The sequence below is a fragment of the Carassius carassius genome, chromosome 19, assembly GCF_963082965.1.
Source record: "Carassius carassius chromosome 19, fCarCar2.1, whole genome shotgun sequence".
NCBI classification, from domain to species: domain Eukaryota; kingdom Metazoa; phylum Chordata; class Actinopteri; order Cypriniformes; family Cyprinidae; genus Carassius; species Carassius carassius.
This window is the reverse complement of record NC_081773.1, coordinates 11351392-11369876: the sequence shown is the minus strand read 5'-3', so window position 1 is coordinate 11369876 and position 18485 is coordinate 11351392. Positions and strand designations below refer to the sequence as shown.

Here is an 18485-nt window from a genome sequence, read left to right as displayed (position 1 = left end):
AAGCAGCTGCAAGTCAGCAGTGTGAAACTTTTGCAGTCACATATTTGAGAGAGCTAAGCATATTAGTTGTTCTTTATAGTGGGAGAATATTGACCATCTACTTTGCCTGGATGTTGAGGAGTTGGACTGGCCTCGCTGGAGAACCTTGCCGCCTTGCGATCCCAATTTGGCAAGTGTGAAGTCCACATGCCGAACAACTGCGAGGATGGCCCTGCTCCACATCACTAATAGCACACCAGCAGTTCTAGATACATCTCTTCATTTAGAAGAGAGAGAGAGAAATGGAGGCATAGTTCCCATGGAGGACTTGTGAATGCTCTGGACGAACAAGCTGATATTCATATTTTATAAGGTTTTCGAATTTTGTCACATCAAGTCAGACTTTCAGGTTTTCCATTTCATTTGATTAAACAGTGTTGTGTTCAGTCCCTTTTGACCTGGACTTTTTGGATCCCAAATACTACTTTTTTTTTTTTTTTTTGCTTATATGGTATGTTATTTTGTGGCTATTGCACCACCTTGTGAAAAAAAGTGTTGCATGTCTTATTTAAAAAAAAAAATAGACCTGTTTGAATAGTGTTTGCTATGCAGTTTGATTCCAGAGGCCGTAAAAAACACAAAAAAACTTAATTCACTTATATTTTTCTACCATTATAATGAGGACATGGTGTAATACTGATAGAAAATAAGGAAGTTATTTTGCTTTCCTTTTCGGCTAATCATAGTAAAAGATCTGTTCTGTAGTGCCAATAGGGGCTGATATTTGACTGAGTCTTGGTGAGATGCTGCTTCTCCGCAGAGATAGACTGAAAGCAGGGGAAATGGGGCACCTTAATTAAAGCTCTAGGAAACAAAGTGCGTCTCAAAAACAGGCAACAGTTAGACTAATGCTACTGGCAGGGTGTTGGCTTATTTGCAGATTAGGTCAACAATCACTGATCGTGCCATAATAAAAATGTGAAGAAACGGGGACAAATAAATTCCAAGTGTCCCATATGGCAGATGGGTAATAATAAAAAAAATCATTCTAAAGGTCTGCAGAGCCACACAAGCCGCACAGCTTCAGATTTCCCCGCTCAGCTGTACTCCGGTCCAGGTTATCAAAGTTCAGGTAAAATAGTCAGAAGGTTTATCTGACCACCCTCAGGCAGAAATTGTATCATCAGGTTTCCAAATACCTATTGCAGCAGGACTGTGTGTACAGTAAACAGATGACATATGTGATAGCAGTATAATATTCAATACTCTTAGCCTAACTTTTTGGAAAAGGTTGGGAAATAAAAAAAATACATAAAAACAGGCCTATATGAAATAGATAACCCTTTTCATTTTCTGACGTAATATATTGTAAATATTCTACTATTTAGACATTTGAGATCTGTAAGATTTTTTAATGTTTTTGAAAGTAGTCTTTTATGCTTACTAAGGCTGCATTTATTTGATTAATATATTGTAAAACATTTTAAAATTACTGATTTTTATGTCAAGATATTTTAATGTGTTTATTTAAATGTATTAATGTGATGACAAAGCAAAATCTTCAGCATCATTACTGCAGTCTTCAGTGTCACATGATCCTTCAAATATCATTCTAGGGCCACGATCACACTAGACTTTGAGCATTTGTAATTGTTTCATATGCTGCAACGGTTTTGATATGATGTCTTATGACAGCAAACTTAAATTCAACGTATAACAAATTATGATACATCTAAAATGTAAAAATATACAATCTACTCCACTTTTTGGCTGTTGGTCAAATGGTTTCATGTGATGTGAATTCGCAGGTCAGAGTTCACCAAGCATGAACTTTGGAACGCAGTGAAATGCAAAACTTTACGCACGGGCTTGTATTTACGATTTGACACATTTGCATGTGGATGAATGGAAGTCAATGGAATGAAAAGTGCAGTGTGACTGCCCATTATCATGCTAATTTGCTGCTCAAGAAACATTTCTTATTATCAGTGTTGAAAATAGTTGTGCTGCTTAATGTTTTTGATGAAATTGTTATCTTACCTTTTTTATTCTTTGAAGAAGTCTTTTTAGGTGACATTGGATGAAAATTTCACTTTTACATACTGTATGTGTTTGCATGTAAACGTCTTAGCAATATGTGACCACAACCACCCTACAATGCTAAAAATCCATTCACTCCTTTTTTTAATCACCAAAAAACCTAAACACTATAAATTATCAAGCTGACATCATTCTGCTTAGGCCCCGCCACGACCAGTGGCCCCACCCACGACCACGATACAGTGGATTAGCTTTGTTTTGGTTGTAATGCACCACTGAATTCATGAAAAAAATAAAATAAAATAAATAAATACACGGAAGAGACACTAAATGTCTGTACTGTCAATTTTAATCAATTTATAATAGTGTTGCTGAATAAAAGTATGGATTTCTTTTACACAAAAAATTATTATTTACCCCAAACTTTTGGACAGTAGTGTGTACTTCTCTCTAGAGCTTGGTGGATTTTAAGAGAGGGGTAGTTGGGCATGTATTTGTAGTTTTGGGTCAGAAGCATTGTGGACATCCACAGTTCTATCACAAACTGGCATGCTCTAACATGTACAAAGAGGAAGAAAGGAAAGAGGGAAACTCACCTGGTGGCCCCTTGAGATTATCAGCATGTGCCTTTTAATGGTGTGGCAGCACAGAGGGATGCTTCAGCGTTTCATCCTTTCCATTTTTCTGTCTCTCTGGAGGTCTGAGGGAAAGTGTTGAGGAGGACAGTAATAATTTGAGAATAAGCCATGGTGACATCCCACATTGAAAAAGTGTTTGCAAGACATTAAAATCTACTATAGGCATACCATAAAAACAGGCAATTACTTGGCATCTGTATTGAAAGAATAGACGGAAGCATGTAAGTGCATTATAATTGCATTTCTGTTCACTGATTTTTGTTTTCACAAACTGAGCAAAGAGTGAGAATTACTGTCTGTGGTAATGGACAGACAGAGCTTAACTTGTTTTGAGTCTGAAATATTCCTGTAGGGATGTGGGCTAAAATATTTCTGCCAGTATTCTCAGTTCGTAGCACTGTAATGGAAAGTTTTGATGCTATCTTAAAGGATTTCCCCATTATATTCTTATCATACTCCCATGCTCCATTAGACCTGGAAATATTAGACTGATAGTCCTCTTTACTATGATTACTTGATATATTTTCAGTTTATGAATGGTCACAAAAGAGGGACTCTTCTCACTAGAGAGGGACATGCTTTTGCGCCGATACGTCCCATTTGAGTTTACGATTGTGTTGGATCTCTGAGCATTTCTATCTCAGATTGATGCCTAAAGATAAAGAACTGTGATAATCCTCTCGGAACAAGTGTAAAACGGTGTCGATGATTCCTTGAGACGTGGCCAATTTTTCTGTATGGTGTGCATGAGGGATAAGCTGCTTAGGAAAAGATACTGCCAGTCAGTTGTTTAATGAAGTTAAGAATTGATACAATAAATGTAATGTGTTTGATAGCCTGCCAAAGAGACACCATAGATGCAGAGTTGAGCGGCTGCCCACGAGAGCTGAACTAATGGAGCATAGCGCAGCATGACACTTTCTGGCTCAGCTGTTTAGTCAGACTGTTTAAAAGTCTCCATCGTTTACTCTGAAGATTTTGATGTGTTAGGTAAAGAAAGACTAGGGCTCTGTTCGAAATCCTAGTGAGCTGCAAATAAAGGCGGTATATTAAGACATAATTTATAGTAATAAGACAATATTTTTATATGCTTTTTATTTTTAAGCTTAATTCAGCATTAGCTTAGCTACATGTTAATGTCAAAATCAAATATGAGTCAAGTTTTCTGCACTAGCAATCCCAGAATACATTGCAGAGAGCTTGTATTCAAATAAACATTTTTGGAATTTGCATATTTTGGGGAAATATGAGAGACATAAGTTCTGCTCTCTGTTTCTGTTCATATGTTAAAACACATTTACCTGTGTGTAAAACTCCTGAAAACATTAACAGCTGCTATTTAGTGCTGTGTTTTATATACAACAGTGTAACTCTCTGCTTTACCATAGTGCAATACAATAATACACAATATAGTCACACAGGACGTGCAATAATCTGCAATTAATCTTCATTCAGTCTGTGTCTGGGGTACTAGAGCACATACAGACATGCACACTCACTTTTATTCTTTTGATAAATTAAAAGAGATGCAGTACACTTGTATTAAATGCTAATTGCATGTTAGTCTGTTTTCGCTCAAGAGCAAGAAATGTGTAATACCATGTAATACTAATAAGAAACTATGCTTCTAAGCACAGGGCAAGAGCTGAAATTCCAACCACACAACTTTGTGATGCTGTTTGTGCTTTGTTGGAACTATGAATTCAGGGAACGCCAAATTATTGAACTGTTATGTCGATAATGATAGAAACTGTGACTATAGTTGACTAACAATGCTTTTGTGAAATGCACCACAGATTTACCTTCAAATTTAGCTCATTTAACATTGAGATTCAGTCAGCAATATCTACCTTTCAGCTATATCTCTTGGGTTAATACTTGAATCACCATCCTGTCAATCAAAGCACCATGTTTGACTGCACCACACTTTACTAGAACCAGGGAACGACTGATACATTTTACACTCTGAGTACTCTGATCCTTACATGTTAAAAAAAATAATAATAATAAAACTGAAGTTTTCTCATGTAGAAGAAAACATTTTACATTTCTCATGTAAACTCATGTAGCTTCCCTGGATAATTGAAGAACAGCCAGCAGTGGAATCTGTCAGATGCCTGGCATAAATGAGAGGCTTTGGGTTTTACTTCATCTCTGAGCTGAAAAGAGAAAGAGAGTTAAGACACATCAAACTGAGTGGAAGGGGAAAGAAACAAAGCAATTTAGAGGGAAAATAGTAGCTGAGGACAGTTAATGTCCAGACATTAAGCCCAATTAAGTTGGGTGTTAGTGGAAAGGGAAGATTTATGCAAATGCTTTGCAGTCAGGCACTTCTCCAACCAAGGTTGTGGCTGAAAGCCTGTATGGTAGTGGTCCACTGTGAAAGGGTTTCAAAGGTAATCAAATATTGTGTTTGTCAAACAATTATCCACTCCTCCTCTGAAAAGCTGTATGACTGTAATTTCAGCAAATTTATTACATTTTATTTAGCTTTTGCAGGTGGAGTTGGTGTATAAAAAATAAAAATGATATTCTGTAGTGACATAAGCATTTTGTGATGATATACTGTATTTACATTTGTGGAGAATAAATGGGTTTATTCCTATACACCAATGTGTGTGTGTGTGTGTGTGTGTGTGTGTGTGCATATACATATATGTACAGATAGTGGCAGGTGTGCATCTGGGGAAATTCAGTAACACACTCGGCTGGATGGCTGTTTTTGGAAACAGACAAAAGTTGGACTGTTTACCTTTGCTGACTTTGGGCAAGATGTTACACGAGAAAATGGTCCATCAATCAGAGGTGCTCTGGGCACTGGGCTCTAAAGCAGAGAAATGAGGCAGAGGAGACTGTGCCAGCAGCCATTTCCACTGCTGCATGACAGGAAAGCTTCCATTGCCCTCCCAAAAATCATTTGTGAACACAAAGTGGACCGTCCCCTGAAAGTTGAAGTTTCAGAGCAGAACTGGAATGGAAGGTCTTTGCTATTGTTTCTTTTTATACAGTCCCCCGGTTTCATATTGGACTGTATTAGAGCAGCAATGGAAACTAAACATGTCAATAAACAGGACTGAATCGATTGTTGCTGGACCTCTGTCTCCACTGCTGCTCCTCTGCCCTGTCTCACATTAATAGCTCATGTCAGTCAAAAAGCAACATTATGCTGAAAACCTGGCTGTGATGCTGACTAATCTGACTACTTTAAATGTCATATTTAACACTTGACCTTTTTGTTGTTAGCGCAGTGGATAAGACACATTCCTTTGGTGTGAGAGACCAGGGTTCGAATCCACTGTGAGACACCAATGTGTCCCTGAGCAAGACACTTAACCCCTAGTTGCTCCAGAGGCGTGCGACCTCTGACATATATAACAATTGTAAGTCACTTTGAACAAATTTAAATGTAAATATGTAAATGTAAATGTTCTCTTATAAGATATTGGAATTGATTATTACTTTATTGTGTTACATGTATGTACCGGTGCATCTCAATAAATTAGAATGTCATGGAAAAGTTCATTTATTTCAGAAATTCAGCTCAAATTGTGAAACTTGTGTATTAAATAAATTCAATGCACACAGACTGAAGTAGTTTAAGTCTTTGGTTCTTTTTATTGTGATGATTTTGCCTTACATTTAACAAAAACCTACCAATTCACTATCTCAACAAATTAGAATAGTTCATAAGACCAAAAAAAAAAAAAAGTGAATTGTTGGCCTTCTGGAAAGTATGTTAATTTAATGTACATATACTCAATACTTGGTAGGGCTTCCTTTTGCTTTAATTACTGCCTCATTTGGCGTGGCATGGAGGTGATCAGTTTGTGGCACTGCTGATGTGGTATGGAAGCCCAGGTTTCTTTGACAGTGGCATTCAGCTCATCTGCATTTTTTTGGTCTCCTGTTTCTCATTTTCCTCTTGACAGTAGCCCATAGATTCTCTGGGGTTCAGGTCTGGCGATTTTGCTGGACAGTCAAGCACACCAACACCATGGTCATTTAAACAACTTTTGGTGCTTTTGGCAGTGTGTGCAGGTGCCACATCCTGATGGAAAATAAAATCAGCATCTTCAGAAAGCTGGTCAGCAGAAGAAAGCATGAAGTGCTCCAAGATTTCTTGGTAAACGGGTGCAGTGACTTTGGTCTTCAAAAAACACAATGGACCAGCACCAGCAGACATTGCACCCCAAATCATCACAGACTGTGGAAACACTGAACTTCAAGCAACTTGGGCAATGAGCTTCTCCACCCTTCCTCCAGACTCCAGGACCTTGGTTTCCAAATGAAATACAAAACTTTCTCTCATCTGAAAAGAGTACTTTGGACCACTGGGCAAAAGTCCAGTTCTTCTTCTTCTTAGCCCAGGTAAGACACCTCTGACATTGTCTGTGGTTCAGCAAAAACCTTGACACTTCTGTGTGTGGTGGCTCCATTCTTCACTCAAATTCTAGAAATATATTTTGCTTGACAATCCTCATAAGGCTGCGGTTCTCTCGGTTGGTTGTGCATCTTTTTCTTCCACACTTTTTCCTTCCACTCACATTTACATTACATTTACATTTATTCATTTAGCTGACTCTTTTATCCAAAGCGACTTACAATTGCTATATATGTCAGAGGTCGCACGCCTCTGGAGCAACTAGGGGTTAAGTGTCTTGCTCAGGGACACATTGGTGTCTCACAGTGGATTCAAACCCGGGTCTCTCACACCAAAGGCATGTGTCTTATCCACTGCGCCAACAACAACACCCCCAACACTCACTTTTCTGTTAACATGCTTGGATACAGCACTCTGTGAACAGCCATCTTCTTTGGCAGTGAATGTGTGTGGCTTACCCTCCCTGTGAAGAGTGTCAATGATTGTCTTCTGGACAACTGTCAGATCAGCAGTCTTCCCCATGATTGTGTAGCCCAGTGAACCAAACTGAGAGACCATTTGAAGGCTGGGAAACCTTTCAGGTGTTTTGAGTTGATTAGCTCTTTGGCATGACACCATATTCTAATTTGTTGAGATTTGGTGAGAATTGGTGGGTTTTTGTTAAATGTGAACCAAAATCATCACAATTAAAAGAACCAAAGACTTAAACATCTTCAGTCTGTGTGCATTGAATTTATTTAATATATGAGTTTCACAATTTGAGTTGAATTACTGAACCAAATGAACTTTTCCACGACATTCTAATTTATTGATAAGCACCTGTATTTGACGTGCTGACACACAGTTATGTGTTTTTTATACATATTTTACAGTAGTAGTGGTGATGTGTGTGTGTTGTCTGTTTGCAGTCTGATTATATAAAATTATGTTTATATCTATGCTCTTTTATCCCGTTTGACCAGCGTCTGCTTGTGAAAATATTGGCCGTCTCCAGCCTTAATTACAGCTGTATGGTGTGCGGTGTCCACAGCTGCAGCTGGCAATTACTGCACGCCCATATTGCTCGAAGAGCCTGCTTTGATTCAGCACGGAGCCAGCTGAGATCAGACTCCATACGCAGGCTGCTAAATGAACAGCCATGTGTTTCATACAAGTGTGGCCCCTAAAGGTCCCTTCTCATCAGAACAACACTCACTGGTGGAGAAATTTGGTTGATTTATAACAATAAATTTTAATGTCAGCCTGCCCGATGAAAAGATCATCTTATACCAGCATGAATTTCTTTCTAGCTACTGCTTTAGTGGGTGGATCACGATAACCATGCTGTTTACATGTACATTTTTTGAGTTTAGCAGAATGTCTAAACTGCTCTTTTCAGTACAATGAAAGAATGGCACTATCAAGCAAGACTTTCAGTGAATAAGAACTTTCAATTAAACCTGTTTCTTATGCAAAGAAATTGTATGATTTTAAAGGACTTGAAATATGTAGTGTATCAGTTGTATATTACATTTATTATGAATAGTGTTATTTATACTATTACAGTATTTCGATTACTAATATTACAGTATTTATTAATATTAGCTTTTATCTTTAGATTTTCAGTTATAATATCATTAGTTTTAGTAATTTTGTAGTGCTTTTTTATTTTTATTAGTTTAGGGTTTACTAAATATTTCTGTCTAGCTTTTTTTTTTATTCTTGTTTTAGTACTTAAGCTTAAACTTATTTATATATATATGTTATTTTTTAAGTTAGATATTTATCTTTTATTTCAGCTCTATTCAATTAACGTAAAAAAAAAAAAAAGTTAACAATAACAACATTGTATGGAGCTTGAAAGCTCTGGTCCCCATATTGTCTGGACAAGAGCAGCTAAACATCTGCTAAATGTCTCATGAAAGAAAGCCATGGAGGCTTGGTATTTTATGTGGTTGAATAAATGATGACAGAACTATAATTTTTGTAAGGAACTATCTCTTAATGATGGAGACATCAGCCAGCAATCCCTTGTTGGGACCAGCATCCAAAACACTACATATGTTGGAGCCCAGCTATATGGGGTTTTCACTGTGCCAAGAGTCTTCCTTACATGTCTTTTTTTTTGTTTTGTTTTTTTGTCTGTGTTTTCAGTCAATCCAACATTTTAAGCTTTGTTTTTATTTGTGGTAGTGATTCAATTTGGTGTGTTAGCTAAAGATTGGAACCAAAAACATTCTGAACAAGAGGTTAGAAAGAGTTAATTTCTAGATCTTTCGTGACTTTTTTAAATTTATTTTTATCTGCTTTTTGAGTCACTGGACACCAATTTAGAGTCCTTCTTAATTAGGGTGACCATATGGGCCATTTTTCTATATTGCCTAAAATATACAGGTTTTGACTTTTTGAACTGTGCAGATCAATCATTGTATGACATGCACAAGATCTATCGAGAAAAGCAGATGGCTCCTTATGTTTTCGAATCGCTCTTGCGGTACTTTGGTGTTATTCAATGACCAGTATATTGATTTTATACAATACCTGCATGTTATTGGTCAAAACTACTTTGGATGTTTTAGGCAGTATAAAAATCCTGGCCACAACGTGTCCCTTATGAACAGCACATATGCCCACCCTATTCTTCATCCACCTGTGCTTTTTGCTGATCCATTTCCTCCTGACATTTATTTATAAGTGATTTTGTCTTTTATTTTTAAATATTTCGTTATGCAGTCCTGTGCGTCAGCCTACAGAGTTCCTGAATAATAGTCTTTTTGTCACTTTTGCTTGAAGTGAGACAGAGTCTATAAATAACAAATTGCATGCTTTTTAAAATGTATTATATTTTTTTTCCTTGTTTTTTTTTTATTTTTTATTTTTTTTTTTGAGTGGCTGCATTCTATGTAAGGATATTAAGTCCAGTTTCAGAAGTTATTGCTTTTGATTTTGTCTTCTCTTATCAATATTACCCATGTGGAGCAATTATTTTGATGTGATGATTTCATTGTGGAGGCGGGTATGTTTCTCAGAATGTGGACTATTCATTTTCCTCTTGTTTGAGGAACAAACGCATTTCATGATAATGCAGCATGGTTTGTAGAACTGTCTCTCTCTCTCTTGTCAAAATGAATATGACAGGAATGAGACAGAGAAAACATTGTTTGTTATGCCACCGAATATAAATGCCCACTGACAGAATGATAAATTGTCAATTTTTAATCAGCGTCTCTTTTGGTTTTTCATGCGGGTTGGAAAATCTTCTATGAAGATTTGAATGCGTCAGAACTTTTGAAGTTTAAAGTGACCTTTTCTCCAATTAATCCTAAGCGCCTTAAAAGTCATCTCTTTGAGGATCAAAAGGTTCATTTTGAAAGCATTAAATCAAAAAGAAACAAAGGTTATGTTTTCCAAAGATTGTAGCTTGTTGTGGCCTCCTCATTAAGGGAATATTACATTTTTAATTAGTCATTGGTGTTTTTGTCATAGGTCTACACAAGATACGGGAAATGCTATACTTTCAATGGGAACAAAACAACCTCCAGGAAGACAAAGCAAGGAGGGATGGGAAACGGGCTAGAGATCATGTTGGATATTCAGCAGGATGAATATCTACCTATTTGGAAAGAGACAAGTGAGTTATAATGCCACACAGAGATGATTTCTAGTTGGAAAGTTGCAAAGTCATTCCATATTTTATGGTTCTCAGATCTGTTAAGATAAACATGTTTAAATTCAAGGTTTATTTGTGATGATGTTTTTCCCATTTGTATTGATAGCGGGATATTGTGAGGCTTATCTTTGTGTTATCATTCATATTGCTTGTTGTGCTTTCTTACCCTGTATCGCTCATCCTCTTTTTATTTTTTTGCAGATGAAACATCTTTAGAGGCAGGAATCCGTGTTCAGATCCACAGTCAGGATGAGCCGCCCTACATCCATCAGCTGGGCTTTGGAGTCTCCCCAGGATTCCAGACCTTTGTATCATGTCAAGAGCAAAGGGTATAACACTTCCCTCAAATCACTCTCAAACTTTTCAGTCTAAGCACCACATATAATGAAATCAGACTGTCCAAGTACAGTGCCATCTAGTCAAATCAACATTCCACCAATTTTTTGATAGCTTAATGGTCTAGTATTCTATAATTTACTCACCATCATGTTGTTCCAAACCATACATGTTTTTTTTATTTTTATATATAATAAATTTATAATAGATTTTTATAAATAACTGTTACACAGCTTTTGCCATACTGAATTCCATAGAAAGCATGCTGTTTCTTATTATATTAAAGTGAAGAAGTAAATAAAAATAGCAGCCAGTAAGCAAGCAATTAGCAGAGGAAAATTTCTTTGCAAGTGTGAAACACACTCAGAGTTGAGAAAGTGACTGGCAGTTGAAGGGTCACCAAGCATGTGAACTATAAATGTGTGTATCACAGTATTTCTATATCCATTCAAATATCCCTAACTGACTTCTAGTAAACTGGCTAGTAATCTGAACTCTATCTGTGTGCTACAGTATATGATATCAAGTTTATTTATTTATTAGATTTTTTTTTCAGGAGAATATAGCATATTGAATGAGTAAACTTAATAAACTATAGTCCTGAAAGATGAAACAGAAGTAGCAAACTTTTTTTTCCCTGCATTGTAACATCGAGGGGAAACAGATTTATAAGAAAAAATGTAGGTTGGGGACAAGGTCCTATCCATCAGTTGTTAACTGGATGGAGGCAGTGTGTATAAATGATTAATAATAAGCGGAATAAATGATTGGAGGAGTCCAGCTTTTTCCATGACTGACCATTTTGATAAAATATATAAGGGAAGAAAACAATTTGGAATGTATGCATGGTTGAATCTATCGCAATAAAATAAATAACATGCATTCAGAAAATAGATAAGGTGGAGTGTGTTCAAAAGTACTTTTACACTACAAAGACAACATTTTGTCCTTTAAATATTGAAATGTAGGAACTGAGTAAACTGAGCACTGAATGCAATATTCTTGTCTCAAAGGCAAACCGCTCATTAAACTTTCCTTCTGTAAATCAAGCCACATACAAACAGAATTGTGCTCTTTTGACAGCCACTTCAGTTTTTATGCTCTTTAAAATTGTGAGAATGCTGCTTATTTGCATACTTAATTTACATGGACTAATTCTCTCTTTATATCTGTCTCTCTCGCTCTTACAATCTCTCTGTCTGTCTGTCTGTCTGTCTCGCTCTCACTTTATCTCCCTTGTTCTCTTCACTGCTCTCCCTCTCTGTGTGTAGTTGACCTACCTGCCCCAGCCTTGGGGGAACTGCCGCTCCACCAATGAGCAGATGATCCCAGGTTACGATACCTACAGTATCAGCGCCTGCCGCCTGCGCTGCGAGACTCTTGAGGTTCAGCGTGTGTGCAAATGCAGGATGGTGCACATGCCGGGTAACGCTACACTGCTGCATTCATTCCCCACTCAACCTAATCAGCACACTAATGTATTCTGCTAATTGCTAAAATACTAAATGAATAAACTCTTCTCATCTAATTTGCTCCAGGCAGTGGAGCCGAAAGCTTAATGCAAGTCTCTAAATTAACTTACTGTCTAGTCACACAATACGAAGAGCTGAGGTAGTTCATTTGGCATTTGAAGGGAAAACTCAGATGATGAACCTGGACCCACTGATTCGTAACATTTCACTCGAAGTAGCTGGGAAACCACAGGAAAAAAGCAAATACTTTTATTTTCTCTTTTGAAAAGCGACGACGTATAGACTTGTGCACTTTCTCTGTCCCCAGAAACCTCTTTTCTTATTAACTCCACCACACCTGAGTGGAGAGCATGTGACTGTTGGTGGCCAGGCTATAATGGAAGCTTTGCTTCTCTCCTTTAATGTTCCTAAATCAATCTCACATAATGCAAATTGAAAAGAGAGACTTTTCCAAAAGCATTTACTCAAAGGCCATTTTCTCTTAGGTGCCATATGTATTTCCTCGAACCGGTTGCTCTCTTGATGGATTTGGGTGGTGAGGATTGTGTGTTGGTGGGGATTGGGTTTTAAAGACTTTATAAATGGGCCTTTAGGGAGGGTTTGGATCAGTCCATTTTGGGTGCAATTAGGCCTAGACTGATGGTCATGAGGGAGGCGTGTTGAAAGCGAACCCATCTCCCTCAGTCACACGCTGCCTTCCATCATTTTAGGATGAATAACAAAGCAGAGGCGCGCTGTCTCTTTCTCTGCCGCTCATGCTTTTTCTTCCTTGGCTGGCGGTGAAATAACAGCAATCATTTTCCTCGTGATTGATCAGAATCATTATGTATTTTGTTTCTCAGGAGATGCCGATATCTGTACTCCCAGCAATATCAAATGTGTGGACAAAGCACTTGGTAAGCAAGCATTTCTCATTTTTGCTAACGCCCTGGAGTGTAATATCTCTGGAGGTAGTGGGCACGAATAATTAAATCCCAGATAAACAGATGTTTCTGAGCGGGGTCTGGGGTGGAAGACAGAGGATAACTCAGTCAATCCGTGGAGGAGAGTCAGCACTTTGACATCCCTTACAGAGCAGCATTAAACTGAAGATCCCTGCAGTGCATTACCCTCTGATACCCTCACAGTGTTATCGCCCGCTGTAGGTGTCTTGTTCCACTGATTTTATGACACACGTAAATGGAGCGGCTCATGAAAAGTTGATGATGAGAGATATAGCGGTACAATTATGATAGTCCTTATCTAATAAGCCAGAAATTTAATTATCTCCGCAGTCAAAAGGAAACCAGACCCCATTTAATGGGTGGTTAAACTAAATCCAGATTTATCTTGAAAGAATGGACTGTACTACCATTCACTGGATTGACCTATTCAAATATTCAAACTGAAATCTCTACAATGATAGGTTACTTTAATTAATTACTTTCTGATATAAATATATCACACGCATAATAACACAACATAGCCTATTAACACTTAAAAAAAAATAACACTTAAAAGAAATTTGGATTTCTATTTATCCAAAAATACTGGAATAAATGTCATGGTTTAACTGTTTTTAACATTGATATTAACAAGATATGCTTCTTGAACACCAAATCAGCAAATTAGATGTGACATTGAATAATAGCTACTGAAAATTTAGCTTCGCAATCACAGGAATAAATTACTTTATATTAAAATAAGAAAAATATATTACAGTTGTAATATAACAATTATAATAAGATATTGTTTTAGAAACATTAAAACATATTTCACAAACATTTGAATGGTAGTTATACATACTTAATAAGCACTCTATATGAAACACGATGATACGGCTTAATTTCTATGTATCTGAATAACTTCAGTGTTGCTAGTTGAACTTGAAATTATGAGAAGCTTGATAAATTTCAGTAGCTTACCCAAAACTGCAAAATCTGCAGGTAATAATGTAAATCAAATAGGCGGTGTCGTGATGTGTGTACTCAATTTTATTCTAAAAATAGGGAATTACTGTTAAATATGTGGTGTATTCTGTGTATACTCTGCCAACTGTATAAGCATGAGTGTGTGTGAGTGTGTGCTCTCTTCTGGATGCCCTTCAGAAACTAAATTAAATCTGAACAACATGCTGAGTGTGTTTCAAGCATCTTATGGATGATTATTTAGCACTGGTGTTATCTCTCCACATTAGTTTGATGAATGAAGAATGGCTGTGCAGGTGTGTGCTGGAGCACCTGCTGTCTCACACACACACACACACAAACACACACACACACACACACATACTGTACACATCTGTCTGCTGCTCTAAACTGACGTGTGTGTCCTCTTCGCAGCACTGCTACAGACAAGTTCAGGTGACACATGCTTGTGTGAAACTCCCTGTAACCTGACGCGCTATGGTAAAGAGCTGTCCATGGTTAAAATCCCCAGCAAAGGCTCGGCTCGCTATCTGTCTAGAAAATATGACAAGTCTGAAGACTACATCAGGTGTGGCAACCTATCCACCTTCAGAATAGTTCAAAACAGCTATAACTGCACTGATTCTGAAAATAATATGATTTACACATAAATGTTTTATTGTCCTTTTGATTTAGAGACAACTTCCTTGTTTTGGACGTTTTCTTTGAAGCTCTAAATTATGAAACAATAGAACAGAAAAAAGCATATGAGGTTGCAGGATTATTAGGTGGGTCTTATGCTTCATTTTGCCACTTCATTCTATCTTAAAGTAATTTTCAGTGCACCTAAACTTGAGCATTTCTGAGCTTAAATCAATAGGAAATTAAAATATTATGAAATTGACTTTATCAGTTGTTTTTTATGCGTGTGGTCTTATTGTGAATAGTTTATTGGTGCTCAGTCTTCCCCAGAAACAAAATGTTTGATTTTGTGTGTGTGTGTGTGTGTAAATATATATATATTTTTTTATTTTTTATTTTTTATTTTTTTTATAATAAATTTTTCTTTCTCTGACTTCAAATCACTTCAGGCCAAACACGCTATTGGATCACCCAAAATCTTGTTCCTTTCCAGTGTTATTTTAGTACTATTTATATACCATTATAGTATTTATTAATATTTTGAATTAGCTTTTATTATATTTTTATGGTTCTTTTTTATTCATTTTTATTAGTTTTATATTTGTATTTAACTTTAATGTATTTTTATTTCAGTTTTATTTTTAGTAGTTTTAATACTATCTAATATTTTAGCTTTATTCCAATTAAAATAACAGTTTAGTGAACAATAACAACGTTTCAGTCAGAAATATGCCATTTTTAAGAAGATGTGTTTCAAATGACAATTTATGTTGAAGAAAATGTGCAAATCATTCTTACTCGTTCTTATTTTATATGTTTTCAGGGGACATTGGTGGGCAGATGGGTCTTTTTATAGGAGCCAGTGTTCTCACCATCTTGGAGATTCTGGATTATGTATATGAAGTAAGCATGCATTGTTTTAGCCCCACATCCCACATCCATTCATTTTAACCAATAGCTCTTCTCCTGCAGTGTTTTTTTTTTACATTGTGTGCAGTATTTGCCATAAGAGCCGATAAGACCGGACCTCTGAGCTGAGCTGCAGAATTGCTGATGCTGCTAAACTCTGTTTATAGCCCTCATTTGTCCTACTTTCCCTGCTGCCCTCTTCACCCTGACTCCCCCTCACTTCCCTAGGTGATCAAACACAGGTTGGAGCGTTTGCTCAGATCACAAAGAGATGACAAAAAGCAAACCCAGCAGCAGCAACAGGCCAGCACAGTCGCCACAGTAAAGCTGGAGGAAATGAAAGCTAAGGTGAGCCACATGCTAATCTCAGGAGCGTTACTGTTAGGATGCAGCATAGATCAACTGAATAGGAAAAAAGCCCAGAGGGAAATATAACATCAGCAGCAGGATATTAAGCCATGATTGGGATGCCAGGCTGTCTGCTTAGACCAGGATTGAATCAAATCTCCCTTGTTCTTATTGCAATCCGATCTTCTGTTCGTGGAAGAACAACACAGTTTTTGGCAGAGCACACTGTGTTCATGAGAAACGAAGTATGCTCAAAACTAATTCAATTCAGCGCATAGCCAGTGAGTCCTGACCCAAGATTGTTCGATCATTATAAAGTTGCCAATTCCAGCTCTAAAATCTCAGTCATGCTGAAGCTAGTGTTAAATAGGCAACATATAGGCTATACTGACCTGTGACCTTTAGTTCTATATTAATTAAATTCCTTTGTAGTGTGCTGAACAATGTTGTTTTTTGGAATGACACATAAAATGATTTTGCCATTGTCGGATATCACTGAATGAGCTCTGTGAAATCACACCTCTCAGTGACAACCTTAGGTTCTGAAATTAGGTTCTGCTAAAAGAAGTTTATGCTCACCAAGACTGCATTTATTTACGGTAACTAAAAATACATTAAAGCAGTGATATTGTGATATATTATTACAATTTCAAATACCTGTTTTCTATTTGAATGAATTTTAAAATGTAATTTATTCCTGTGATGGCAAAGCAGGAGCCTCAGCAGCTAGTCAGCAGCTAGCTCCAGTCTTCAGGGTCACATTGTTTTATTCAGAAATTATTTTAATATGCTGATTTGCTGCTAAAGAAACATTTCTGATTATTGTCAATGTTGCAAACAGTTGTTTGTGTTTTTTCCAGGATGATTTTTTTAAACAATGTATTAATATCTTAAAAAAAAAAAAATACAAACAAAAATCTTACCCCAAACTTTTGAACAATATGGTATACTTTATTTCTTTAATTTTCCTTGCACACTCCAAGGATCCATGGACTTAAATAGATTGTCCATTTCAGTCCGATAGGAAGCAGCTTAAATTACTTACAGCTATTTTAGTTCACATAAACAGCTTATATATATATGAAAATATGAGACTACATGGAAGAATACTTTACATTATGATATTATTAGTTAAAACATTCACGGTGTCTTTAATCATGATACTGTTTCCACCATTTGTAGATGCAATAAGCCACTCAAGGCGGTGCATAACACTGAGTTTACCATGGTTAAAGTGGATAAACCACTGTAACACTCAGCCCTCGAGTGGATTTTCACTTTATCACAACACAGATTAAACAATGAGTCACAGCCTTAGTCATAAGAGGCATTTTATTTCCCAACCCAACAGTGTGTAAGATCCTGTCTGACATTCTCTGTTCCTGTCAGGATACTGGCGAGATGAGCCGGAGCCACTCAGAGGGAGCTTATGCTAACACCAATCTCCCAAATCACCATCACCACCACCGTACCCACCACCGAGTGTTCGAAGACTTTGCCTGCTAGGAAGACTCGTCTGGCGGGTGGGTCTAGTGCTGTTGACGTCTACAGAAAGAGTTCTCTCAGTGCTGAATGTGGGCTCAATGAAAGACCCTCAAATCTCAGTGCTAATCTCTCTCGCTGTCACCAGTTAAAGCTACAGCCAAAGCCGAACTCTAAACCCTCGCTTCTAGGCACGGATCGGACACTGCGGTCCAGCAGGAGACTCTCTGGAATCCCGTCCATCCCCACCCCCCACCTGCCTCCTGTTGCAGGAAGTGATATCAGTGGCAACTCTACGATTTCTACACAGAACACCTTGGTATTGGCCTCTGCTATATCAAGGCATAAACTGCATGACATCTAGAGCCACTTTATACTCCAGATCCTGTTTGAAGCATTACATTCTTACTTTATAGTTTGTCAGCTGTTAGAGTTTAATGCGGTGAGTTCTCATCTTGTGAAATAGTATTATTCAGATTAATCTACAAATGTAAATGATGTATTTGAATCATGGCTATCAACCCTTAGGCTCCAGAGCGTAAGAGAAATAACTTTACTCTGGTATACTCTTTTTCTGAAATCATGAGGATGGTGTAGAATAGTTTAAGTGTTTCAGAAAAGTAATGTGTATCCATCTCTACTGGGTATGTCTGGTAAATGTTTCCTTTATCTCAAATGGCTTATGATTAAGTTAACTTGAAGTATATTGAATAATCCAACAAA

General features: G+C 37.1%; 1 protein-coding gene across 1 annotated transcript in view; it reads left to right on the top strand.

The window, feature by feature from the left end:
* asic4a (acid-sensing (proton-gated) ion channel family member 4a) overlaps positions 1 to 18485 on the top strand; it is an 81779-nt gene extending 63294 nt beyond the window's left edge. The window contains exons 2-10 of the mRNA XM_059499823.1: positions 10504 to 10648; positions 10889 to 11016; positions 12295 to 12448; positions 13338 to 13391; positions 14817 to 14970; positions 15078 to 15169; positions 15847 to 15926; positions 16161 to 16280; positions 17670 to 18485. Coding sequence (XP_059355806.1) covers positions 10504 to 10648; positions 10889 to 11016; positions 12295 to 12448; positions 13338 to 13391; positions 14817 to 14970; positions 15078 to 15169; positions 15847 to 15926; positions 16161 to 16280; positions 17670 to 17786 — 1044 coding nt within the window. The 3' untranslated portion in view covers positions 17787 to 18485. The remainder of the gene's footprint in view (positions 1 to 10503; positions 10649 to 10888; positions 11017 to 12294; positions 12449 to 13337; positions 13392 to 14816; positions 14971 to 15077; positions 15170 to 15846; positions 15927 to 16160; positions 16281 to 17669) is intronic.